General features: G+C 34.1%; 2 protein-coding genes and 1 long non-coding RNA gene across 4 annotated transcripts; 1 reads left to right on the top strand and 2 right to left on the bottom strand.

The window, feature by feature from the left end:
- Positions 1-11,184: 11,184 nt before the first annotated feature.
- LOC136269971 (uncharacterized) lies at positions 11,185-19,565 on the bottom strand. Its single transcript, XR_010707587.1, has 3 exons — positions 19,183-19,565; positions 11,565-11,620; positions 11,185-11,390 (listed from the first exon to the last, which is right to left on the bottom strand). It is a non-coding gene; the product is annotated as an uncharacterized lncRNA (long non-coding RNA).
- Positions 12,545-18,872, bottom strand: LOC136273495 (uncharacterized). The gene is made up of 2 exons (XM_066077984.1): positions 16,326-18,872; positions 12,545-16,295 (listed from the first exon to the last, which is right to left on the bottom strand). Exons 1-2 carry the CDS (start codon positions 18,230-18,232, stop codon positions 13,103-13,105), a joined length of 5,100 nt encoding a protein of 1,699 aa, XP_065934056.1. The 5' UTR covers positions 18,233-18,872; the 3' UTR covers positions 12,545-13,102.
- A 2,300-nt stretch (positions 19,566-21,865) lies between the features above and the next one.
- LOC117690409 (uncharacterized) lies at positions 21,866-26,306 on the top strand. Of its 2 annotated transcripts, XM_066065947.1 has the most exons (5): positions 21,871-22,290; positions 24,640-24,714; positions 25,176-25,250; positions 25,395-25,451; positions 25,785-26,297. In XM_066065947.1, exons 1-5 carry the CDS (start codon positions 21,915-21,917, stop codon positions 25,898-25,900), a joined length of 699 nt encoding a protein of 232 aa, XP_065922019.1. In that variant the 5' UTR covers positions 21,871-21,914; the 3' UTR covers positions 25,901-26,297. The 2 variants fall into 2 exon arrangements, with proteins under 2 accessions (XP_065922024.1, XP_065922019.1); XM_066065952.1 differs by lacking the exon at positions 24,640-24,714 and having other exon boundaries at positions 21,866-22,290; positions 25,785-26,306.
- The last annotated feature ends 664 nt before the right edge of the window (positions 26,307-26,970 follow it).

Here is a 26,970-nt window from a genome sequence, read left to right on the forward strand (position 1 = left end):
ATTTGATTATTTTTGATGAACTCTACATTTTTTAGATTTCACCTATTAGGACGACGACTAACTTTTGAACTGGGCGTTTGCAAGTGCAGTACAAAGGTTTTTTTTTCTGGAAGTGTTGGAGAAAGGGAAAAGAATGAATAGAGGACTGCGTGTAGGAGCCTGAGTTGGTGTGGTGGGGCTTAATCTCTCTGGCATATTAGTTTTCTTTATCAAGGGACGTTATTCAACTGTCTGCAGTTGCTGCACTGTATATACTAATACTTTCCCATCTATAGCCCTCTACTGAGAGATATTTTGTGAAAGTTTATAGAAGCAAATATGTTTATCTTACAGTTATGTATCCAAGTAATAGTTTGATCACGTATCACGTAATTAGAAGTTTTGGGGACCAAAAGTCTAAAATTTTGATCACCCATATATCAGAAAGGAAAACAGATTTTGAAATACAGTCTTGAAGAAAAGATGCTCAATATAGTGTAAATACGAAAGCGGTTACTAATTTCTAAACACTTGTTGAACAAAATGTGTAAAAAATTAAATGACTTTTCAATTGATATCAAAAAAAGGGGACTGGCCTCTAAAATAAGGGGACCGAAAGGAGCTAAAGTTTTTTTTGTCTATAGGATATTATGTGAAAGTTTATAGAAGCAGAATAATGCGTTTATATATCCTAACAATGTAATGATTCTCTCATGCGTTAACCTTATTGTGGTTTTTAGGGGCTAGATGTAATAAGGTTTAATCTGTTCGACCTCTGGAATAAATGCCAATATCTTAAAAAGCAATGTAAGATAAAAAGAAAAAGATAGAGAAAAGCATAAGTACTCCACTGCTTTTTGTTATCGAAAATCAAAGTCAATGATGTCATATCACTTTCTAAAATCGAACTGAAGACCTCTTCGTTGCTCGCAACGAGATCGTGTCTAGTTGTTATTTTTTTTTCTTTCGATTTTTGTGCTCGCGATTTCTCAAAAAACGGCGCGGCCGATCTCTATTAAATTTTCAGATGTGATAGAAATTGGTCTGAACCTGATACATGTAGCATATTTTTGTATTGATGACGTCACATCCCTTTTTTAAGATACTGATTTTTTTTCTAATTTTTATATGGGTATTTTGTCTTCTGTCGTTCTCCTAAACTATAAGAGATATTAAGCTCAAATTTCTACTGTTGATAAAGGAAAGATCGAAGTTTTGCATGATTGTTGTTTTATATGTTTAGCACTTCTGGCGCCAAAGCTCGCTAGGGCTCGGACTATGAGATAAAAAGCGTCGTGGATTTTTGTGCTTTTCATTCTTTATCTCTTCTCTGGAAAATAGTTTGTTAAAACATGTAAAAAAGACCTTTCAGCTGATATCATAAAAGGGGACTAGCCCCTCAAATTAGTGACCTAAAAGGCTCTGAATTTTTCCCATAGCTCTTTACCGAGGGATATTGTGGCCCAACAAGGAGATAAGGGACCGACCCCAATAACGTTTTTCTCAGATATCTTAAAAAACGGTGACGGAATTTCTAAACTTTGTTGAACAAAGCTCTTACATCTTAAACAAAATAGTATCTGGTCTCTAGAATGTAGACCATGTTTTCCTGTTTTAAATCATGTTTAGCTGTTGATTAGCAAAACCAAGATCGAACATAAATCTCAAAATCTAAAATCAGACGGAAGACCTCCTCGTTGCCCGCAACGAGATCGTGTCTAGTTCTTCTTTTTATTCTTCTTCATCAAAATTTTGTCAAAACGTAACTTAAATACCCTATTACTTTCAGACTTTAACCTTGGAACATAGAAAGATGGTATTGAGAAGGAGTGCACGCCACCAAAATGTTTGACCTTGATTTATTTTGTTCTTCAAGATCAAGGGTTTTATTTAAGAAATAAGGTATCATTTTTGGATGTCTATCGGGATATAGATACGGGTTGGTCACGTGATCAAATCCCATAAAGCCCGAAGGCTTTATGGAAGATTTGATCATGTACCAACCCGTATCTATATCCCGATAGACATCCAAAAATGATATTTCATTTCTTACATTTACATTTGTTGCAAATTATGACAATAACAATGCTCCATACTTCCTCTTTTGTGATGACCTAGAAAGCCGCTTCGATTCAAATGACGTAACAAAAAAAAGTCCAACAATGTTGCAAGCATTTGATTATTGTGTTAAATGAATATGACACTACTTTTGAGGAGACACCACTTTTTTATCATTTAAAAGGGAAACAGAAAAGAAAATTCACTTGTACAATTGAAAAAACTGATTGAAGCTTGGCGGAATAGTACCACCTGTGTTGAAGTCGCAGAGCGGCTAGAAATTTAGAAACAAGCGATTGGAAGTTGAGTTAGAATTATACTTAGGCATTTTCAGGGGGAAATCTATCGCAGAATCAGTTTCAAGAGCATATTTCCTCCGACATTATAGAGGAAAGCGATTTTTACTTCGATGTTCTTTTAACGAAACAAATCGGACAGAAAACACAAGGAGTTAAATTTGACCGTGAATGTACTTCACACGAATGGTCTGTAATATTGCATTTGCAATTTTGACCGAGGCTTGTAATAAAATCAAAAATAAATTTTAACTGAATTAACTCCTTTGACAAATTACGATTGTAATTATCAAGAACGCCTCGTTACGATGTCGAACCATAAACATTCTGTTTACATGCCTAACGTGTTATCTAACATGAATCATTTATCCCCGCAATTAATGATATATTTCTTATAAGAATGAATGAATAAAACTTCGTACAACGAAATACAAATACGTTTATTTTTTATGCCTAAATTACGTTTTCATTACGATATCTAATGGGTGTGTTTCAGCACAAGTCGATTAGTTTGTGTACATAGAAAAAGTAGTGACCTAAATTATTCATGCGCTACTTTGACCTCTTGACCCATAATGATGTTATGCAGAAATAACGGCGGATTGCTCAAACAGTGTTATATAAGGGAAAACATTTGCAGGTGTAAATATAAAAAAATATTGTCTGGACCATAACACAAGACTCCTTCAACATACAGATTTTTCACTTGTATCATAGATAGATCGCATATAACCTTGCTAAACCCTACCAAATTTTTTTGACCATGACCAAAAATTGTATTTCAAAGTCAAATTAGAAAAACATATTCATTGTTCATCTCCTGAATATACTTTGGCAGAAAGGCTTTAAACAAAGAACACTGAGGTGTACTATTGATTAATTAATCAATTAATCGTGCATGTCGTTTGTCAACAATAACTTCGCTACCACAGTATGCTATTATTATTTAAATTTTACCCCACATGATGAAATACCGTCAATCAGGATAATGCATGTTTACAGAAATGTTTGGAATGATAACCGATTGCCAGAACGGTGTCCATCAATAGCTTTTACGTACTGTTGAGAATCAGTTCCTACATCACGTTGACAGGTGCTTCATTTTATGTTTTCTAATGTATTTTTCTTACTGCTCTTTTAAAAAGTATTGTGTGCATTATTTTCATCGATCGATACCTTATTATATATAATGGACTCAGTTTGCATATATATGTATAGTTCTTTAAGGCTTTGAGTGTTTTTTTTTTGTGTATTTCAGTCAAATTATATCAGTCTTGAAAAATATATTGTTAACCCTGCCATGTATATATTCTAAGCCTCTTGATATTAGGGCTTTGTTATTGATAAAGTTTATCCAAATATTTGAAATATGAAAACAATTGAAATTTCAGACTAAACATATACATATAACACTGCATTCTCAAATGTTATAAACCATTAAACAAGAAAATAAACTTAACTAGACACGATCTCGTTGCGAGCAACGAGGAGGTCTTCCGTCCGATTTACGAACTTGAGATACATGTATGACCTTGAATTTGCTTTTTAACAGCAACATATGATTTGAAAATAAAAGAAAGGAGTCCTTATTCTTAGGGCAGAGTCTATTTTATTTCCGTTATAAGCGTTCTAGCTCAAGACATTTAGGTCCCTCTTTGTTTCTTATTTGAGGGACCATCCCCATTTTCTTCATATTCAATAAAGAGAATTATTAATCTAAACACATTTCATTCAACAAGTATTTAAAAATTTGATTCCATTCTTAAGATATTTGGAATAGATTTGGGCCCTTCTGGGTCCCCAAGATTAGGACCAAGCTCCTTTTTCTTGAAAATTTTAAACTAAACATCAAATATTTAGACGGCTAACTGTATTCGGCACGTCCGCGCGCTCACGCAACAGATTTTGTTTATAAATTAGATTATCGATTTTAGGATTTTATTATCATTGGGCACGATGTTTCACCCTGCCAGAATGAGTAGTGAACAACGATGGTAATATGGATGCACAAAGTCAATCGCAACTTCTCGGGCCTTTCCGGCAAGCTCGGAAAACAACTCGAATGTATTACCTTGGCCTCCATGACAACTCTCCTTTTCAAAAAACTTGATATCAATACAGCATATTTTACGATCTGTTGAGATGTGAGCTATACTTCATTAAAGTCAACGATATACCCTAAAATAGAACACAGGCTGTCTAGCCGATATTTATTTTAATGGGAAGCGACTAGCTCCATTTTGTATAAAATTCTAATACCCGGTGATGTTAATACATTCGATGTGTTTTTCCGAGCTTGCCGGAAAGGCCCGAGAAGTTGCAATTGACACAAAGTAATAAATAATCCTGATATCAAAGAGTTTTATTTGAATGAGTCACTTGGTGTTTTTTTCAATAGAAATCTGTTAGAAACATTTAGTATTTTCCGTTGAAAATTGACCCGCATCGTTGAATTTTGATCATGAAACCGGTTCAAAATTTAACAGCAAAGAAGCACAAATTAACGAATCAATATTTAAAATTTGAGTTTATTTAATTAAAAATTATCAGTTTTTACATATTCATTCTTTAGATTTATATGTTCACGTTTCAAATTGGGGGGGGGGGGGGGGGGGAGCAAAATGAGACTTCAATGATTATTTTTCGAGTTTACATATTAACCCTTTAAATATGTAATAACTATAAACTTTTCGCGTATTGCTGTTTTGGGTGATATCTATATTTAAAAAAAGATGTTTTTTAAGAATATATGTATTTTTATACATGGTTACACGTTAAACTGTTAAATTCAATAATACTCCTTTTTTAAACTTGATGGGTAATTGTACAAATATATATAATCAAGAAAATTACAATTCGTCACATTGTATAATTTTGGTTTTACATTCAAACAGTAAATTGAAACTTTGATATTGTTCATTTCAAATTTTCTGGGTGGGTGTAAATATAAAATTTACAGTATGTTATATTGTGAGTTTTGTTTTTTTGCACTCACTGAGTTTGTTAAAACTGTGATTATAGACCCACTGAGTTTGTTAAAACTGTGATTATCTGAATTTTATATTCACACCGATCCAGCCAATAGCAGATTACAAAATGATGATACGCTAACATGAACTCTTTCATGAACAATGCTGTAGTAACTATATATCTCGAAAGCCAATATATATTAGTGTTTTATTTGTTCCGTTAGGTTAACTTCTGATGTAACTAAATATCATCAAACCGCTAATTTTTCTAGGCATAAACAATTCTGCTTCATGGAATTTGTAGCAAGTTGGCAACCTAATTTTTGTACAAGATGAACATAAAATAATTTTGCTTTAATAGTTTCTAAATTGCTTTGATCAGAAAAATTTAGAATAAATTTACTAACTAACTGTTTTCGTCAATAAATTGGTAAATTGCATTTTTTGAATAGAAATATGTAGTAAAAGATCATACAACAGCGTTGTAGATGTTTGAACGTCCCATCACAGGCACCTACATAATTAATTTAATTTAAACGTTTTTCATTGAAATTCAAATGGATTGGATAACAGACATAGCCTATGTAGACCCTTTCAAACATACAAAGTCAAGAAGTGGTGTTATAAAATGATCTATGATCATAAGAATATATATTACTGGTGTACAATATATTATTGATATTTTGTGTATATAAGACAAAGGATACTTGAATATTGAATAATTATCTGAACATTTACCATATATGAGTGTAAGACATCTTGTTGGTATTCATGTTCATTCACACCTACATTAACAAACCTATCACCTTCATTTATACTTGCAGAGATACAAACATAAGAATGAGATTTTCATGATCCAGCACATTTGAAAAGTACAGTAAATAAAAGGGAACTATATAATAAGTAAACATGTATGATACTTGAATATGTCTAAGTATTGTAACTTAAGAGAATCAAAAACGCTTGGGAGCTCTAATATACATTGTGACTATAAACATGTGAAACAATTTTACAATTCTATTTATATGAAGAATCAGAACTACCATAAAATATATACTTAATATGAAAAGGTACACTTATGTCAATAAGTTGTTTAAAAAGTTCGTCTCTTTGTTGAGTGTTTATGGACATCCAAGAAAAAAAAATCACATTTCCTTCAGATTCAGACCCACAGTATAAACATCGACTCTCATCAATTAAAAAATCATTAAATAAGTAAGCATTTAGATTACTAACTTTATTCCGTAATTGAAGTAAAATAATATTTTCTTTCCTTTTGCCTAAACTGAAGTGTTTGTAAGCTTTTGGTATATTTTGATTTTTAAGTTTTCACTTAAAAATATATTAAGTTGATGAAAGTTTCGCTTCTGTGTGAAAATTATTCCATAATTTACATGTAGACGGAGCAAAGCTATTGTAATAAGAAGTCCGACATAGTGGTAGATAATAAAAAAGGTCACTCGACTTAAGATTATATGCATGAACAGTTGGAAAATATGACTGAATTTAATCTATCATGTATTGTGATGCTAAAACATTTATAATCTTGCAGAGTAGAATTAGTTTATGTTAATCCCTTCAAGATTGTAAGGTTTCCAAACCAAGTTCACTATATCAAATGATTTTAGAAGAATTAACTCTCATCCCTGTTAATGTCATGGTTGCTTCAATTTGTACAGTAATGTTTAAGCACTTAGGAGTTTTCCTTGATACAGTTGCCCCGCACAACATCACCATATTCCAGTCCAGGTCTGATAAAAGCCGAACTTTAACAAGTGTTTCTCTATCAATAGTATGGTTGAGAAATCTTTATCTATTCAACTTTTTGCTTGCCTTTTCATATGTACCATTAATTTGTTTAGATAAACAATCCTTTGACTGTACATGTAGATGTAAGCCTACTTCTTTAAATCGCATGTCTACATTTTTACTGTAGAGGGCATTTGTTTTTAATTATGAGAAAATATATAACGTCAGTTGCCTGTGTTTCTAATTTACAGGTAAACAATGGAATTGAAAACTTAAAATAATAGAGATAAATTGGGTTTTTTAAACTATGACTTTGCACATGCAGAAAGTTGGCTGGTGCATCAAATATAGTTTATCTGGCAAGTTTATGAAAAACTATTGTTAAGTCGTATAAAGTGAATAAAAACTGTTGACGACTTGTTGGATAAAAATATGACATGACAACCATTCATTTATTATTTCGACAGGGAAATATTCTGACTTCTTTAAATTAAGCACAGGTACCTGACGTTATATTTTTTTGTCTTAATATAAATATTTGTTATACTTTCATGTTAAATACTGAAATCTGATTGGTTTAGACGCAGTTCATAATCTGTTCTCTTACCCTCAGCGTTAGCAACGCACTTAGCAACGGGTAACACTACAAATTGTTACATGCGCGAAAATCATGCGCGTACGGTTCGCCTTATAATTCACGTTATTCCTATCTAGAAGCAGTGATGTTTTCTTTAAAATTAAGACATTCGGTATAACAAAATAAATAGTGCCTGTTTGGGAGGATAACAGTTGAATTTGACACCCCTCGAAACCATTGTCATCATCCGCTTCGCGTCGGTTGACAATGGTTTTCTCGGGGTGTCAATTTCAACTGTTACCCTCCCAAACAGGCACTATTTATATAATATATACCTGTTACTTAATATAACAGTATATAGGTTATATTTTTTAATTATTAGAAAAATATACGATGTCAAGTGCCTGTCGAATAAAGCTCTTGGTTGAATTGCCTGAAAAGTAACGATAACAGTCAATATTCGTTAGATATATTTATCAGAGATTATGACAAGTTTAAACTTTGAATTATGTCATACAAGGGACTAAAAATCAATTCTGTCAAAAAGTATTAAAGCCTGACTCGCCCGTTCCATTTCGAAACAAACGGTCATCTTCTTAGCTTTATTTGCATAGTATTGTATTAATAAATGGATATTATATTTTCAGTATCAAATTTAAATTATTAATCAGACATATAAACCTAAAATAAATCAGCCACATCCGCATAGGTATCGGACAGTATGAAAATTTTAAAACTGAAACTTTCAAACATGTGCATGATTTTACATTTAAACCGGGTAGAGTAAGTTCCATTAAGTTCCAGTTCAGATCAAAACTTTGAAGTTGGGGTCAATTCTCAACAGGATAAATTTTCAACGTGTCGTGGTCAAATAAGTTTAGAAAAATCTTTCTCATACTGTTGAGAAATGACCCCGGGTTTAAATTTCACGATTTTGGACTCAATTTTCAACATTGAAAAATGACCCCCCGGGTCAATATTCAACGTTGAAAAATGACCCCCGGGTCAATTTTCAACCCGGGTCAATATTCTTCGTTACACCCCCCTTCGAAGAAGGAAAGGCATATTGCTTTGCTGCTGTCTGTCGGTCGGTCTCTCGGTCGGTCGGTCCACCAACAGTTTCCGTTCATTTTCTTAGCAGAGTATGAGCATATTGAAATGAAATTTGGTATACAGGTTTATCATGATAATATCTAAGTCAAGTTCGATATGGGGCACAAACGAGCAATTTTCGACAGAGTTGATTTTCGACAGAGTTATGGCCCTTGAATTAGAAAAATTCTAGTTTTTTGCAGTTTCTGTTCATTTTCTTTGCAGAGTATGAACATATTGAAATGAAATTTGGTATACTGGTTTATCATGATAATATCTAGGTCAGGTTCGATATTGGATACGATCGAGTAATTTTCGACAAAGTTGATTTTCGACATAGTTATGGCCCTTGGAATTAGAAAAATTCTAGTTTTTTGCAGTTTCTGATCTTTTCTTTGCAGAGTATGAACATACTGAAATGAAATTTGGTATACAGGTTTATCATGATAATATATAGGTCAAGTTTGATAATGGGTACTACCGATCGAGCACTTTTCGACAGAGTTGATTTTCGACATAGTTATGGCCCTTGAAATTAGAACAATTCTAGTTTTTTGCAGTTTCTGTTCATTTTCTTTGCAGAGTATGAACATACTGAAATGAAATTTGGTATACAGGTTTATCAAGATAATATCTAGGTCAAGATGTTGTAATGCATTTTAGAAGCAAAGTAGCTGATCGTAACAATATCAGTTTGTAAAACTCATTTAATGGACCTAAATCTTAAATCTTTAATGTGCTATATCTTAAAAAGCAAAACACTTTGTTAGCCATTTTAAAGAATATTGACAATCGTATACATTATTTGAAAAATTGAACAGAACACCTACTCGTTACTCGTAACGAGATCGTATATAGTTAGTAGATATTATTGTAAATCAATTAAAATCTACACTTTGAAGTATTGTAGCTGCGATGGGTTGTTGAAAGTGTGAATGGTAGGCTCAAGACTTGGAACTACCCATATAGGACAATTTCTAATGGTCAAATTCCACACATCGTAGGCTATGTTTGCATCATAAGCTCCATATGCAATAAATTCAGGCCTGGTGTTAGTGTAGCAGTAGAGAGTGCTGCATAGATGCGTTTTCTTTCAAAGGAAGCCAATGTACTTAAAGAATATGTACAAACAAATGGTAATTTGGTAAAAATACTCGACATAAAAGAATTACATAAAGGTCATTTTGTTTAGATTGTTACAACATCGGAAGAATAAATATATATTTTTTTTTTTATCATAACTTGATATGAATTTCTAAAATTTTTACAATTGACTAAGATATATGTGTTAACGAGGGGTTTTTTAACATTAGGTCTGGACAAACGTGAAATAAGATGGCAGAAGATCGACACCAGCGATACAAGTAGTGTATTTCCTCAACTTTCAGAAGAAGAAATACGAGAGTTAACGACGGGGGTATATCAGAGAAAGCTAGCTTAGTCTTATGCCCAAGAACATGTAGATAAAGATGGCAACTACGAAATTCTTGTCAAAAATGAATGGTTCCTTATGCGCCAAACTTGAAAGCAGACATGTCTCGACAAAGAACTCAGCTATGTTAAGGGCGTCCATACAAAAATAGCGATATTTATCACATAAAATGTTAGCCTTTGAACAATCTTGGTATTCTACTCCAAACATTTGTTAAACAAAGTGATATTTTATCGATTATACAAATTAAATAATTTGTTATCGGATGAGCAATTTTTGAGTCTCTTGGGAATACCCTGTCACGTGATACTGCTAAAAATAGATGAACCAGGAATAATACGAAAGAATGCAAAGTGCAAGGGCATAACATAAACAAATAAAGTTATTTCTGTTTCTAACTTGTAAAATGAACCTTCAAAATATCGAAAAGTGCTGGGAGCTTAAAATATTCAAGTAAGAACAATTATTAAATTCAATGTAAACAGTGTATGAACAGCAATTCACTGGGATTTCCCGCAATTAACGCTTATTTATATGAAATGCGTAGCGACTTCATACAGCTCCCAGCACTTTTTGATATAATAGGGATACAATGGTAAGACATGGAAATTTTCAATATATTTGATCAAGTGTATGCCCTTGCACTACTGCATTTTATCTGACCCACTTCACTTTCAGCGTCATTTGCGTGAAATTCAAACGCAACAATGACTAAGATCATGATTTTAATTTTCATTCTTAAAATAATTTAACGCTGTGAATTTCACTAAAATAATGTTAAAATGTTGTTTCTGTTCACACCAATCATCATTATAAAATTGTTGAAATTGGAAAAAAATAATTTCATCAGTTGCCTTTATTGGGGGGGGGGGGGGGGTGTAAGTGTTGAGTTTGTAATTTACACATTTATGTTACTATGCTGGTGAATAAATTCTTTTAATGTATAATCAGGTTTACTTGTAATCATAATTGATATTTTAGTACTAATTAAAGAAAACAAGAAGAAACAATATATCAATATTATCAAGAATTTATTTTGATAATCAACTTTACAAATACTATAGATATTGCTTTTCTGTGACAAACTGTTCAACAAGACTAGTGTTTTCTGATTTTTAGTATTTTTCAGTCATAATGTGTAATTTATGGAAATTGACAATTCTTCTTGCACACTACATGTTCTTCTCTTCTGTCTTTTTGATATTAGGAGGTAGTCCAGTTGATAAGAAAACCAATACCTGAAATGATGAATATATATCAATTTCAAATTTCATTTCAATAGATATCAATGCAAATTATTATAATAGGTTACATTAGTATCATTATCAATATGATATTAAAAAACAACAAACTATGCATGAAGTTGAAGTTAGTGAGTAAAAGAAATATTTATATACATTTGTAGTACCTACTTTTTATCAACATCCCAAGAAGTGTTTTCAGTGGACCATCTACTGCCCAAGCAACCCTGAAAATGAATAATGTGTCATAATTAGCAAGCTATTGTGTTAAAGATAACATGAAAATGAAACATTACTCTATTATTGGGCATATTAATGGCGGTTTCAATTTCAGTGATATTACAACAGGCATTATCAAATGTTTAAAATGTGTGGAAATTCAGTTTGAACACACTTTAATTTTGTCTTAAATAAAATTAATTAGATCTTCATAAAGAAGGCTGAATAAAATAACACAAACAACATTACAATCTTGTCTATAATCATTCCAGATCCTCACAGTAATCTTTGTAGTGCTAGCACATACAGTGTTTGGCCATGGCCTTTTTAATGTGTACTTTGAACATGGAGGAAATTGTGGCGAGCTATTCTTGAAGTCTTGAAATAAAAACTCCCTTTTCCTTTTTATACATTTAATAAACACATATAAATAAATCAACAATACAACACAATATTAGACTGAAAACAATACACACGAATAGCCTACCACATTGTTAAAGATAACTGACACACAACACATTCATATCATATATACACCTCTGCTCACACTTCACACAATCTGACACCAAAACACACTCTCTTCTCTTGCACTGTCTAAAAGTAAAAGCCACCCATCTAACCCCTATCACTTATCATGCTTATTTCCCTTCCCTAACTATACCTTTTATTCCCTGTACTATACTCTATTTCTATTTAACACCTTCAAACCCTTTCTCCTCTCTCTCCTGCTCGCCAACTGTCTTCTGCTAAACTTACTTCCTCTCGTTCAATATTGACAAAAAGTAAACACTCGGACAAAAACGGAAAATGGATTAAACATTAACAAAAAACCTTGATCTGACAAAAACGGACATACATTAACATTACTAAGAGATTAAACAAACTTATTAAAACATGAAAGTAAACATTAACATCTATGTCCATATTAGAAATGAAATTGTGATATATATATACATGTATTCACAACACTCCCACGACCAACAATGTCGTCACGAATTTAACCAGTCTTTAATCTTCTCCCTCGCCTCTTGCGCGGTTTTTCGTTTGGGTCTCGTTTGCGGCGGCTCAGGATCATTTTTGGATTTGGTTACCGATTGATCTTCATAGGCCATACTCTTGTTACTTGCGGTACTTTGATTTTCCACTGGATTCTCACTGTTTTTTGTCTCTGTATCTTTGGAACACTCGATCGGATAGAGTAGGTTCAACGGTCTATTGAGAGTCTTCTTGCTAGGTAGCAATACCTTTCCAGAACGAATCTCTCCATCTTGGCTTACTGTAAGTTCACAAAGGCGTCCTATTTTCCAGCTTCCACGAGGAAGGTCATCTTTAACTAACACCACATCACCAATCTGTGGTTCCTCGCTGTGCTTGACTCTTCTTTCTTTTAGTCTGTATGCTGTTCTTTCTCGTAGACTTAGCAGATATTCATCACGCCAAGCTTTCCAAAAAGCATCTAAATGTTTCTGTCCTTTCTTCCATGTCTGCAATCACTTCTCGGCACTGCTGATGTTGGGTAAATACTCGGAATCCTCTGTATCTTCTTCATTACTATCTGGGATACCAGTTTTAGGATTCAGTGTCAGGAAGTGAGCAGGGGTAAGAATTATGTTGGAGTTGATGTCATCACCTACATAAACTAATGGTCTTGAATTTACCACTGCTTCTGTCTCTGCTAAAAGAGTTCTTAATTGTACGTTGGTAAGACACAACTTCCCAATTGTTTTCCGAAGGCATCTCTTTACTATTCCTATAAGACGCTCGTAGAAACCACCCATCCATGGGGCAAGCTCTACTATGAATTGCCACTTGATATCTTCATTTGCGATATAGCTCTGAACATCTGGATCTCTGACTGTTGAGGCCAAGGTTTCTTCTAAGATATTACTGGCCAACTTGAATTGTGAAGCATTATCTGAAATGAGTTGCTTCGGCTTTCCCCATCGAGCTATGAATCGTCTCAATCCATGAAGGAACTCTTCTGTGGACATATCTTGCATAAGCTCTAAATGGATGGCTCTAACCACTAAACAGGTAAACAAGCACATCCATACTTTCTTGGTGACGCCGTCTGTTTTCACATATATTGGACCAAAATAGTCTACTCCAGTGTAGTTAAATGGAGAGGACTCATTTACTCTCTTTCTAGGTAAGGGCGGCATAATAGGCATTCTGTATGGTCCTCCTTCATGTCTCTTGCAGATTGTACATCTCCGCAGAACTCTTTTCACTTCAGAACGTCCTTGTGGAATCCAGTATGTCTGACGAACCATAGACAGGGTCTGAGATACTCCAAGATGCATGGATTTTCTGTGGTAACTGTCTATCAGTAAATCTGTTACACGACTTTTCTTAGGAAGTAAAATTGGTGTCCTAGCTCCCTCAGTCAAGTGTGCAGCTCCTAGTCTGCCAACACATCTAATGATTCCATCTTGATCTAATGTTAATCCTAATTGGTTAATCAAATTATGTCTCTTCTTTTCTGTTAACGCAAGTTTTACATCACTGTAGCTCTGGGTTTGGATACTCTTTATCCAAAGTGTCTTTGCCATGCTCAACTCTGTCTCAGTCAAAGGACCAGAGGATGACTTCACTCTCTTTAGTCTCTTAATGAATCTCAGAATCCATGCTGATACTCTTATTAGTTTCATGAAGGATGAGAAACGCTTGTCGTCCATGCAAAATGGATTCTTATATTCAGCACTAACAGTCTCTGTGAATCCGTGAGGACCTTCCCCAGCTAATAGTTTTGTCTCATACATTACTCGCGGTCTCTTGTACTCAGTCCCAATTATACTGTCAAAGTCATTTTCACTGGTAGGGGGCGTCCATGAAGGCCACTCATCTTTCTTCTTTTTCAACCATGCTGGGCCATTCCACCAACAGGTATTTTCCCTTAAAGTGTCAACTGTGGTACCTCTGCTTGCAATATCTGCTGGATTATCACTTGACATAACGTACTGAAATTCAATGTCACTGCAACTCTGAATTTCTTTAACTCTGTTTTCTACAAATGTTGTCAAAGGCTTTTTGGTTTTAATCCAGTGTAAAACACATTGTGAATCTGTCCAAAGTATTTTCTCAGATATTGCCAGTTTCAGTTGATTTTCTACAAAGTTTATGCTTCGCACACCGATGAGAACAGCCAGAAGTTCAAGACGAGGCATGGAAATTTTCTTTTTGGGTGCTAAACGAGTCTTGGAAAATACTAGGTTACAGATGCTTGAAGTGTCAGTGGTCATCTGCAGGTAAACTGCCGTGGCAAATGCTTTCGCTGACGCATCACAAAAGCACAAAATTCTGTAGGAAACATCTCCTGGGAGCCCACAGTATCTTGGAATCTGGCATTGTGGAATTTCTCTTAAATCTGCTGCTATCTCTTTCCACTTCTGGATATCTTCTTCTCCAAGTTGTTCATCCAATTCAAGATTTTTCTCCCACAACGCTTGAAGAAATAGTTTTGCCTTTAAAGTACCTGGAGTGAAAAATCCAAGAGGATCAAATATTGATGCAACTCTTTGTAGTACTTCTCGTTTGGTCACTGGTACTGGCGTGTTTTCATAATTCCCAACTGGGACTGAGAGTACATCTTCTGTAAGACTCCAGATTACTCCAAGTATCTTCATCTTCTCTCTTGTTGATTGATCTTCAGGAGGAACAAGTTTGTAGAACTCCTTAACATCTGATGCCCAGTCTCTCAAGTTCATAGACATGCTATTGAAGATTTCCTTGGCCTCCTCGTACAGTGTTTCTCCTTCCTCAGGTGTATCAACTCCTGTAATAACATTGTCAACATAAATATTACTCCGGATGTGTTCTGCTGTCCTGCTTTCATAAGTACTGAGGTGATGATCTACAGTTGCTGCTAGTAGGAATGGGCTGGAGATCACCCCAAAGGGAACTCTGCAAAATCTGTACACTTGTACGTTGTTGTCTACCGTGGGATTATTTACATCCTTTAACCAGAAAAATCTTGTGGCATCACGATCTTTTTCCTGTAGACCAACTTGCAGAAATGCCTTCTCAATATCAGCGACTATTGCTATCTTCTTTAGTCTAAAGCGCAGTAAAAGTCCACATAAGTCATGGAGCATCACTGGTCCTCTGTGTAAGCACTCATTCAAGCTGGTGTTTTTAGGCTGCGACTTCGCTGATGCATCATACACAATTCTTACTTTGGTAGTGGGTTTCGTTAAGTCTACTACTGCATGATGAGGAATGTATTGTTTAATTCCTGTCTCTCCGTTGCTGCGCTGAACTTTCTCTATAATCCCCTTTTTACACTGGTCCTGAATTATCTCATCATACTTATGTAATAACTCAGAGTTACTCTGCAGCTTGTGGACTAGTGACTTGAGTCTCCCATATGCTAGTTCTCTATTTTCTGGAAGATCTGTAAATTCTTCCTTCCAAGGCCATGTGACCTGGTATCTGTTGTTTTCTATCTTCAATGTGCTATTGAAATTTCTCAGGGCTTTTCCGTCGTCTGAAGTGTAAGGAGAATCTTGAATTCCAATTGTCTCCAGATTCCAAAAATCATCAATGGAAGGTTTCACCGATAGGCACTCATCCACTCTGGAATGGAGGCAATATTCTGTGAGAGATAAATTCCCATTGGTAATCATCATAACTTGCTCCTCATCTTCGCAATATGGTCTTTGGGTCCTTCCAGTCAGAATCCATCCAAGTTAAGAAGCAAGTAGGTAAAATCCCTTTTGGATTTCTATTTTTTCTGGTAGTATCAAATCCAGGTAATAGTCATTACCTATCAGGATGTCAACTGTCGAGTTTTCAAACTTCACTGGTAGAGTATCTGCTAATTGTAGATTTTTCCACAGGGTTTGACATCTGTCTTGAATGTCTTTGGGAACCGGTTTTCTCTGGACTGTTCCTGTAATTGTGGGTACAACATTTGCATCAATACTTAAATAATGTCCATCCTTGAGTTTCAGTTTCAAGGAAACTTTAGGTGTTTTCACTATTTTAGGCCTTTCTGCACCAAAGGTTATCAAGGATATCTTCTCTGTTGCATGGCTTTTCAACTTTAATCTGTCAGCTAAGTTTTCTGTTATGTATGTTCTCTGAGATCCTGAGTCCATAAGAAGTCTAGCTGGTTCTGAATTTTCTCTATATTGGTTAGAAACCTCTGTTTTTGCTGTCTGCATCAAAACAATATCACCTGATGATAGTAAACTATTCTCTGAATCCCTTTGAAACTTCGAAGTCTCTTCTATTGTGCTTATTTCTTCAGTCAGGTGTGAACTTTCTCTTTGACGGAAAGGTATTTTCTTGGGACATAAGCTTCTATGGTGGCTATGCTGCTTACAATGATAACATGTCTTCTCAACTCTGCATTCTTTACTTCTGTGGCCAGGCTTCAAGCAGACAAAGCACTTCCCCCTGAGTCTCTGTTTTCTATCTTCTATGGTTCTGTACTTTCTACATTCATCAGTCCAATGAGAACCCTCACAAAAGGTGCACACTGTAGGTCTTACTGGAACTCTCATTGGTCTGTTTCGTCGTATTGCTGACTCCTTATTAGTTGAGATCACTAAGGCTTCAGCTGTGGTGTGCCTCTCTTCATGTCTTACAACACTAGAAGTTTGAAGTTCTGATGATTCTTTCACTGTGATGTAACTTTTCATTAAATCTCTCAGTTTCTGCACCGTCCACTTTTCCTGTGAACCTTTTTGTATTTCAAGCTGCAGTAGAGTTTCTTTGGGTAGTTTGGAGGTAATCATGGAAATGAACACATCCTGGTTGACATCCTGATGTAAAGCTTCCAAGCTGCGCATGTGTCTCTCAATGTCATCATGTAACTTCCGCAGACTTGATGTGTCATTGGTAGCTGACTGAGTATTGATGAGTTCAACATAATGTTTGTTGATAACTGATTGCACGTCTCCAAATCTGTCCTTCAGAATAGAAATAGCTACATCATAGTTTTGATTTGAAAGTGAAAGTCCAGATATGGCTAGTCTAGCTGTTTCTGTAAGTTTGCTTCTGAGATAGTTAAATTTCTCAATGTTGGAGAGCTTATGGTTCCTGTGAACAGTAGCTTCAAAGGCATCCCAGAATTCCTTGAATTTAATTTTATCTCCATTATAGGAAGGTAGTTCTAACTTTGGAAGTTTAACTGCCACTGAGTCTGCCACTGGGTTGTGTTGTTGGAGTGACAGCTCTTGAAAATGAATAATTTGTTCCTGCATCTTTGCTTGTAAATGAATCAGGTGATCTAGTCTTGGGTCTGACATATCATGAGGTTTCTTCAGAGTTGTAAGTTTTTCTTGTAGTGTTTTCTCAAGAATGATGAGCTGCTCAGAGCGATCATTTGCCTCATTTAATAAAAGGAACACCTTTCCACTGATTTCACTGAATTTCTCTTGTTCACCTTGTTTAGTCTCTTGGCCCTCTATCACCATTGACCACTTCTCCATCGTTTCTTCAAGTTTGGCGCTGAACTCCTTTATCCGTCTCACTGATGTTTCAACATTTCTAAGTAGAGCTGTCGGATCTTCCTCTGATACATCTATCGACACAAGTTTATCAGCCTTTTTAATTTCTGTCTCTATAAGATTTCTGTACCTGGTACAAAGTCCTTTCAAATAGGTTGCTGACATCTTTCTTCTGTAGTCTTGAACACTTAAAGGCTCCTAGAATCTTCACAGCGGGTTCCGGCACCAATCAATGTGGCGAGCTATTCTTGAAGTCTTGAAATAAAAACTCCCTTTTCCTTTTTATACATTTAATAAACACATATAAATAAATCAACAATACAACACAATATTAGACTGAAAACAATACACACGAATAGCCTACCACATTGTTAAAGATAACTGACACACAACACATTCATATCATATATACACCTCTGCTCACACTTCACACAATCTGACACCAAAACACACTCTCTTCTCTTGCACTGTCTAAAAGTAAAAGCCACCCATCTAACCCCTATCACTTATCATGCTTATTTCCCTTCCCTAACTATATACCTTTTATTCCCTGTACTATACTCTATTTCTATTTAACACCTTCAAACCCTTTCTCCTCTCTCTCCTGCTCGCCAACTGTCTTCTGCTAAACTTACTTCCTCTCGTTCAATATTGACAAAAAGTAAACACTCGGACAAAAACGGAAAATGGATTAAACATTAACAAAAAACCTTGATCTGACAAAAACGGACATACATTAACATTACTAAGAGATTAAACAAACTTATTAAAACATGAAAGTAAACATTAACATCTATGTCCATATTAGAAATGAAATTGTGATATATATATACATGTATTCACAACAGAAATGCGATCTAATATCATCGCGATATGAGACCAGTAAAAAGCTACAATGAGCCTCAACGCTCTCTATGATCAAAACTAGCGAAACGCAGAACAATTACTTTGCCTGACTGAGTCACCAAACTGATGTTTGAACACAATATTACATGAAAAACAAATGTAAACAAGTAAACAAAATCGAAGCCGAGGAATTTCACTTCGTTTCCGTTCCATCCAACAATATTAAATAATATAAAACAATATCTAGGGGAAGTACAGATAAATCCTACCTTGTTCAGTTGAATCCTATGCCGATTTCTGTCCACGCTGGTTGTAAACGAGTTAAATTCCGAGATATATCACTGAAGTCCACATGTTTATTCTGATCACAGCTGCAAGCGCCGATGTGACGTAGTCAACCTCGACACGTCATCAGATGACTTAGGAATTTCATGATTTCGCGAGATATAAAGAATAGTTTATGATTTTATTTCAGTACACCTTTCTTGAACCATTCAAACCCAATAATTAATCATATTCATTTTGGTAGATGTTTGTTAATTACCGAAATACCCATATCTCGTAAAATCTCATGAATAAGGGGCGGGGCTTATGCAAATTTTTCTAAATCACACGTGGTAGAATTCTTAGACCTTCCTTAACATAGCTGAGAAATATATGTTATGTATTGGTTTTGTTGAAATAAGCATTAAGCCATGGTTCTGCAAATGCAAAGTAGGGTCTAGAGTTATGAATATGTGCGCCCACATCACAAGTATAAAATGGTTTTTGTCATTTGCAATGTAAAAAGACATCCAAAACATTGGTGTACGTAACTGGCGCAGCTACTTGGATGATGCTGCAGCGTTGCCTGTGGATAATTCGGACAGTGAAGAAGACAGTCTTGTCGGAAATGAAGAGGAATAATATTTTTTTAAAGATATTGTGGTTTATGTTTGGTTTAACATATAATGACAATAGAGAGAGAGGGGAAGAGGGAGAGAGAGAAGAGAGAGAGAAACAATAAGTACTATTGTATTCGAGAAGTTATACGTAAGACAGAGAGAGTGTGAAGGATAAAGATATGTAGCAAAGAGCTTGGTAAGGTGTTTCACAGACAATATGTTTAAATATACTGAGTGAGAAAGAGGGAAATAGTAATTTTCATGTTCTTAATCAGGTAGTTACATAGAAAAATAAAATTATCATTTTAATTATACAAAAATCATATTGATTTATAAATTCAATGAAGTCACGTACGATGTAAGGTATTATTTATATATAAACTGTACATGTATATACTTAATAAATAAATATTATGAAGTAAAATATAACAGGTTTTGTATTACATAACTGAATTGAGTATCAGGAAAATGGAAAAGAAGAACAAGTTTTGCTATACATGTACCGGTAGATGATTTCCATTTGCAGTTTTGACCAAACCGGGTTTTTCCGGAATTTGTCACTTTAAATGACCCTATATAATTCTAATATCAAATCCAAAGTTGTTAATCAATTTATTTACAACAAGCAATTAAAGGTTAAGAATAGATCACATAAAAAGAAAACACAATAGCATAAAAATCATTAATCAATCTACAATTTTTCACGCAGGACAGCTATCTTTACATTGAAATCTGATAACGTCAAGTTAACGACATGACGTCGTGAGCGTTGTTTTCTTCATCAGACTTTGTATTTCAAGAGAGTTGTATAGGGAAATTCGTTTGAGATATTTAAAAAATAGAAACTAGTTTAAAGCAGGGAAAACTTTTCGGAACTTTGTTCTTTAGGCATTAAGTCAACTCATTAATGTAGTGAAATGGTATTGTTTTAAGGATATATTTTTTAAAAAACTTTTTTAATTTAATTAATATACACACTTTTTTAACCGGCTGAAGTGTTCTTATGTACATGTATTGAGACACGCACGTAGGATCCTTTACAATGTTAACAATATCGGCCATTGGTACGGAAAATGGGCCTTACGAAACGCTAAGGTCTGCTCCTCCTCGGGATTCGCTTATCGCTGACAATAAAGTGTACATAATAATTTGTACATCAATTCATTTTTATTCTACTTCAAAATATGCATGATCTCTTCTCTAGCTAATGTTCGAATACAATATTCATCTCACATTGCACGTTGGTTTTCCAGAATCATTCACATAACATTATGAGGACGTTCTTCAACCTTTTTTTTCGTCATTATCCAAACAATTTAAATTGACTAAAACGGTTCGTTTATGTATTTTCTTCTGACATAATCAGAGGGGATGTTTACACCTTGGGGACCAGGTTATGATTGCAACTCCCACCTTCTTAGAGTCGGATCTCATAACAACAATGGGATGTATGTATATAGACATAACATCCCAAAGGACAACCTAATTTTTTAAGAGGCAGTCTACGATAGAACCATGCAAAATCAAATATTTATAATGAAGGGTGAAGATTAATTTTCATAGTTCATCTGGATATATCTAAAGTATATTGTCTATTTTATCAAATTTTCATGGTTAAATTTATCTGCACCACCGAAATCCCCCAGATAAGACCATTTCTATTTTTAGCTCATTCATGATAAATTTCATGCATGAATAAGGCTAATTTCAAATAGTCATTTAAGTATTAAATAGAGTTTAATCATACCTAGAGTCAGATTCACATAAAATCTGATACAAATACCTTTGCTTTGGTGCACAAATATTTTTTAATTCATTCTTTGATTTAAGCTAGATGATCAAATATTATAATAAGATAGGTAATGTCCAAAACACACAACTTCACATAGCAGGATATAAAACCCCAAGAAACGTTTTAAATTTAGAACTTCTTGGTTAAAAAAATAGAATTATCCATAAAGAAATATACCTGAATAAGAATTTGGTTGCAAATAAATATTAAGCTTATTTTCCGGTGTTTAAATTCCGAATTTTTAGAGATTAAATTATCTCCCTTTGTGGAACTCTCGTGTAAAGAGGATAAAGAAGAATGATTGGAGAAAGCAGATGTCAACAAGATGGATAGTTTGAAATGTAGTTTTGGTGAAAATTGTAAAGAGAAAGCAGATTATATACTTCAAGACTGTAAGAAAGATACTTCAGCACACTTGAGATTTTTTAAATGTACCTCTGAGTCAGATTTTGCACACATACCAGAACCATTGTTAATTCTTAACCGTGCTGGTGTGCATGGGCTGAGGCTGTCAAAGTTCAGCGGGCGTATATGTGTTAAACACAGGCAAGAATTTGGGATTCAATGGAAAAGAAAAAGGAGAACATGCTGTCATCCACTACATGACAAATCTCAATCTGGCACAGTCGCGAGGGGAATTACATTCATTCAAAGCCGAGAGATATGGATGAAGCTGAGCACACATGTTCCCACTGGTTCTGGTAAGATAACCCTCGCCTTAACGTAATGGCATATTTCTTAACATACCAAAAATATTTATATAACAGTCCAATTATGTATACCAGTAAATATAGCTAGGACCTACTACATGTATCAATACATATCAATCATGTCAATATCTAATCAGTTTAAAACTACCCCCCCCCCCATTTGATTAGATATCTATGCCATTCTATGGAAAAGATGTATATGGTCACCAAAGGGTTCTTATATGAATGCTACTATTTTTTTTATATAGGAAAAACGTTTACAACTTGAATCACAGAGGTTTAAAGATGGAAAAACTGTTGTTTAGCCCTTGCAGCACCCCCCCCCCCCCCACCCACCTACAGCCGGGATCTTGCACTTATAGATTTCGCTTATTTACCTCATCTAAAGTCGAAACTGCGTAGACAGAAATTGTTGGACCTAAATGATCTACGATATGCCACAAAAGGCATTATACAAAAGCTTGACAAATAATGGTATGGACGTGCATTTTATAAATCGGTTAAATTTCTTAACAAGTTGCTGTCCTTTAAAAAAGGACTACAATACGTGGACCATTTGCATGTGTTTCCAACGAAAACGTGAAAGCCTTAAAATTTTCAGATATTCCACAGACTCTAGCCCTCTGTTTTTAACCACTTAATTTGTACGTTGTATTGCGTATACATGTATGTATAGCCCTGACTTTTTATCTCAGAATTTAAAGGATTCATACTTCTAAAATAATTATGATTTATCTATGAATGAAGTTTGCATGTATGGTATCAGGCAGTCGGCGAATTCTGCTATTTGCACACACATTACGATTCGCTTTACTTTATTAACTATGCAGTGACAGCTTTGTGTAAATTAAAAATTTCATATTTTGATGCATTCTTCTTGAGATTTAAACTTTTATAGTGACATAATTATTCAATCATACTTAAATGCTTAAAAAATTTAATCGGGAAGTTCTCTAGCCTCGCCTAGTATAAATGTAAAGTTAAGTTACATGTGTATTCGGAAAACAACAAAACATTGCAAATTATGCTATTTGATGCATGTTGTAGTTTCGGCATAAAATTAACTTATTTCATAATACTGATAGTTCATATCACATGCCAATCATTTCTTTAAAAGGAATACCTTGTTTCTGTACTGTTTACCGACAACTATACAATTACAGCGCCTTTGAACTTATGTGTCATATGGCACGGAATCCTGATCCCGATGCAGATAAACTTGTGCTAGCCTGGTTCCATGAGCTACCCATGAGCTACCCATAATGCACAGGAACCAGGCTAGTTCATGCGCAGGCTGAATTTTCCCCATAGCATCCGGTTTAACCTCGCTTATATATTTTCTGCGTTGACCTCAGGGTCCACGCAAAAAGTGTGTGAAAGGTGTTTACTTTGAAAAAGAGTAATTAACATGTTTGACTTTCAGTTGTTTGACGTCACCTGACTTCGTGGAAATATGAAATGTTGCTCCGTAAATCTAATTCACGCAAAGTAAAAATCGCTGTATCTTTTGGAGAAAAAAAAATTGAATTCATACTTACTTTCAAATGGTACACTAGTCATTTAAAATAAAACATACGCCAATCTACAAAGTTCACAGTAATTTTGCCGTAAATCACTGTCCGCGAAGTTTTCTAACAACCCTCGTACAGTTGATTAAAAAAAAACTAAGGTAATGAAAAAATCATATCCATTTTTTTATTAATATGATCATTTTAAAGTTAGAAAATATAAAACATTAAAATAACCAATCACGTAAGCGGCAGGAGTGCTCTTTTCTCAGCGGGCGAATGCATTCTGCGTAGGAGTTGTCTACTTACCCAACGTTTACTTAGTTTGTGTTAATTAATGAATATAAAGTCAACTTTTTACTGCTATTGGATTTTATTTTGTTGGAGAAAATTAAAATTATCCATCAATTAAACGGCGGGCATATAGATTTCTTCTGCTGTCGTATGAATTCTACGTACGAGTTATCTACCTTTACCAACATCTTTGATTTTTCGTCGATAAATCCGTAATAAAAGCTTATAAAAATATTTTGTTGTGTGAATTAATATTATTTTAATACATTTAATCATAATCAATCATAGATATATAGCCGCATTTGCCGTGGGACTTACGTGGGACTTACGTGGGACTTGTTTTCCCCGTGGGACTTGTTTTAGTATCACCCGTTTTAAACCTATGCTTGATCTCAATTTTCTTATCTGTTGTCATTGATAAATTATTGTTTTGAAAATGAACAAAAACTCTGTTAAAGAACAGCAAATGAACCAATGTTTTAAGGGAAATTAATGCATCGATACATCAGAATAATGTTTGGAATTTTACCATAAATAGGTGTTTGCAGAAGATGTATTGAGAAGCATAAAAACTGTTTCAAGAATAATGCAGATATGAAGGAGGAGTTGAAAGGTGTGTTTCTTACACAATTGATTGACTGAATTATTATGATGTATTCAACTCATAAAGCTTTGTTGCACATTATATATGAAACAGAAAATATAAATACAAAGGGGTTGAGGAGAACTACATGTAAGAACAAATGTTGTCTGATATTTTCATACCAAAGATATTGAAGGGGGGGGGGGGGTATGCCAGACCTGCTTCTCTCACTGAAGCATTTAAGAGAATAACACAGATTGACGCATAAAAAGGTTAAAAAAATCAATGGGTATTTCAAAGGGTTAATGTATTTTTATCATTAAGATAGCTCTTAGTTTGTATTCATGCTGAAAACTTGTTTAGCTGGACAACATATTTAGAATAACTATGATATTAGATATTGTGTATGAAAATCAGAAATAAGATTTATATAGATTACATATACTGTTATATTAGATTATACTATATACATTTCATGTACTTTTTTGTAGAAATATGCTGTTTATTAGAGGGAACTACAGATTCTGAAGCAATGGACGCTGATAGATCTTTTTCTCACCCAAGAGGTATAACATAGAAAAAAAAATTATATTTTACAATTTAATAGAGTCATTTGTATTGTCTAGTGTTGTGGCTGTTTTAAATTTGTTGCTGATCATCATTTTGAATGAATAATACATTGGTTAAGTGAGCTTTTTTTGTTCTTTCAGAGGACCAAGAGAATGAATGGCAACTGTTTGTGCCTGAAGACAGTATGGAAATATCAGGTAAGGTGATATCAAGTGCATAATCCTCTGTTATATATTATATTTCATATATTATGATATAGCACATACCTGAAAAATATTTCTTTTTTGGGGGAGGAGGGGGGGGGGAGGGGTTGATCCCAACCCATTTAGAAAAAAACATTGTGTATCATGTTCACATGCAACATGTACAGGTGTAGCTGTTATGAATTACATGTAGAATATAAATACAGATTTCAATACAAAGACCTATCACAAATTGGTCCTTGTGAAGTATAACTTGTACAAACTGAAAAGACAAAGTTTAATTTGCTATTTTGGATATATACATACAGATTTCAATTTTATTTTTAGACACGGATAGAAGAATTGATGCTCCAGAAATTACCAAAAGCGATAGTGCACCATGCTCTCAGACAACAGACTCAGGTACGACAAATACATGTGCCCCTCAGATAGAAATATTCTGATTATATGAAGTTAAAATTATATTAATTCCCAGATAGCAATATTGTGAATTTTTAAGAACCACTTTGTATGCAAGCTTTCTCATATACAGAAGTGTATTAGGAAGTAAATCTTGCACTCATTATCTTTCAATTGAGAACCCTTTGCCTGATGAATATAAAACTTTGTGCAGCGATTGATTCTGATGACTACAGTTACAGTCCATGAAGCGTTCTACGTTTCCACTTGAATGGTTAGCGAACTCTGAATGGAATTCGCAATGAGCGAACGCAAAACGCAATTGAAGCAAAAGCACAAAGTGAATGGTGAACTCATGATGAATTTTATGTAAACGATTTATTCGGAGTGCCTTGGGAGCTTACTCTTACATTGTATTTCATCAATAATCAGGATGAAAAATAACAAATAAGAAATACAGCACCTAGTCATTCACTGTTAACTTACAATGTTAAAAAAAGAAAAGAAAAACATGCAATGTTATTATGGTATTCTTTAAGTCATGAAAAAAAACAAAAATCAAAAACAGAACAAAAAAAAAACCCTTTTTTGAATTTACGGACTTGCGCAAGATTGTGTACTTTAAATTCTACAAATTAAATGCTGATTCAAATGACTTTTCTGATGAAAAATGTAAGTTTCCTTCCACCATTATATCACACCCTCTTTCCTCATTTTCATATCCCAGTGTACTTTTAACATTGCTGTATATTACTTATATTTACGTTTGAAAAAGACAAATCGTTCAGAACTGTTAAAATTATCGAGATTTTATGTTTACAATAATCCAAGCGACAAGAGATAAGCGCATGCTATGATCATTGTGACGTCACAAAAAAGTTCATACAGAATTGAATGTTTCAAATGTGTGTATGTGTGTGTGTGTATATATATATATATATATATATATATATATATATATATATATATATATATATATATATATATATATATATATATATGCGTGTATCCAACAGCTGGGTTTAGTCTAATACTTTGAATAAATATATTTGAAGGAATATACCGGTATATATATATTTATTGTTATATTTATTTTTAGATTTTGATCTTCTGT

This window comes from Magallana gigas, chromosome 1 (assembly GCF_963853765.1).
Source record: "Magallana gigas chromosome 1, xbMagGiga1.1, whole genome shotgun sequence".
Lineage (NCBI taxonomy): Eukaryota > Metazoa > Mollusca > Bivalvia > Ostreida > Ostreidae > Magallana > Magallana gigas.

Excerpts from the sequence above, each read along its gene's own strand:
- LOC136273495 (XM_066077984.1), bottom strand. The coding sequence starts at position 18,232 with ATGTCAGCAACCTATTTGAAAGGACTTTGTACCAGGTACAGAAATCTT. Across the intron at positions 16,296-16,325 it reads GAAAAAATAGAAATCCAAAA|ATGGATTCTGACTGGAAGGA; the intron begins GGGATTTTACCT and ends TTCTTAACTTGG.
- LOC117690409 (XM_066065947.1), top strand. The coding sequence starts at position 21,915 with ATGGATAGTTTGAAATGTAGTTTTGGTGAAAATTGTAAAGAGAAAGCA. Across the intron at positions 22,291-24,639 it reads ACATGTTCCCACTGGTTCTG|GTGTTTGCAGAAGATGTATT; the intron begins GTAAGATAACCC and ends TACCATAAATAG. Across the intron at positions 25,452-25,784 it reads AGACAGTATGGAAATATCAG|ACACGGATAGAAGAATTGAT; the intron begins GTAAGGTGATAT and ends TTTTATTTTTAG.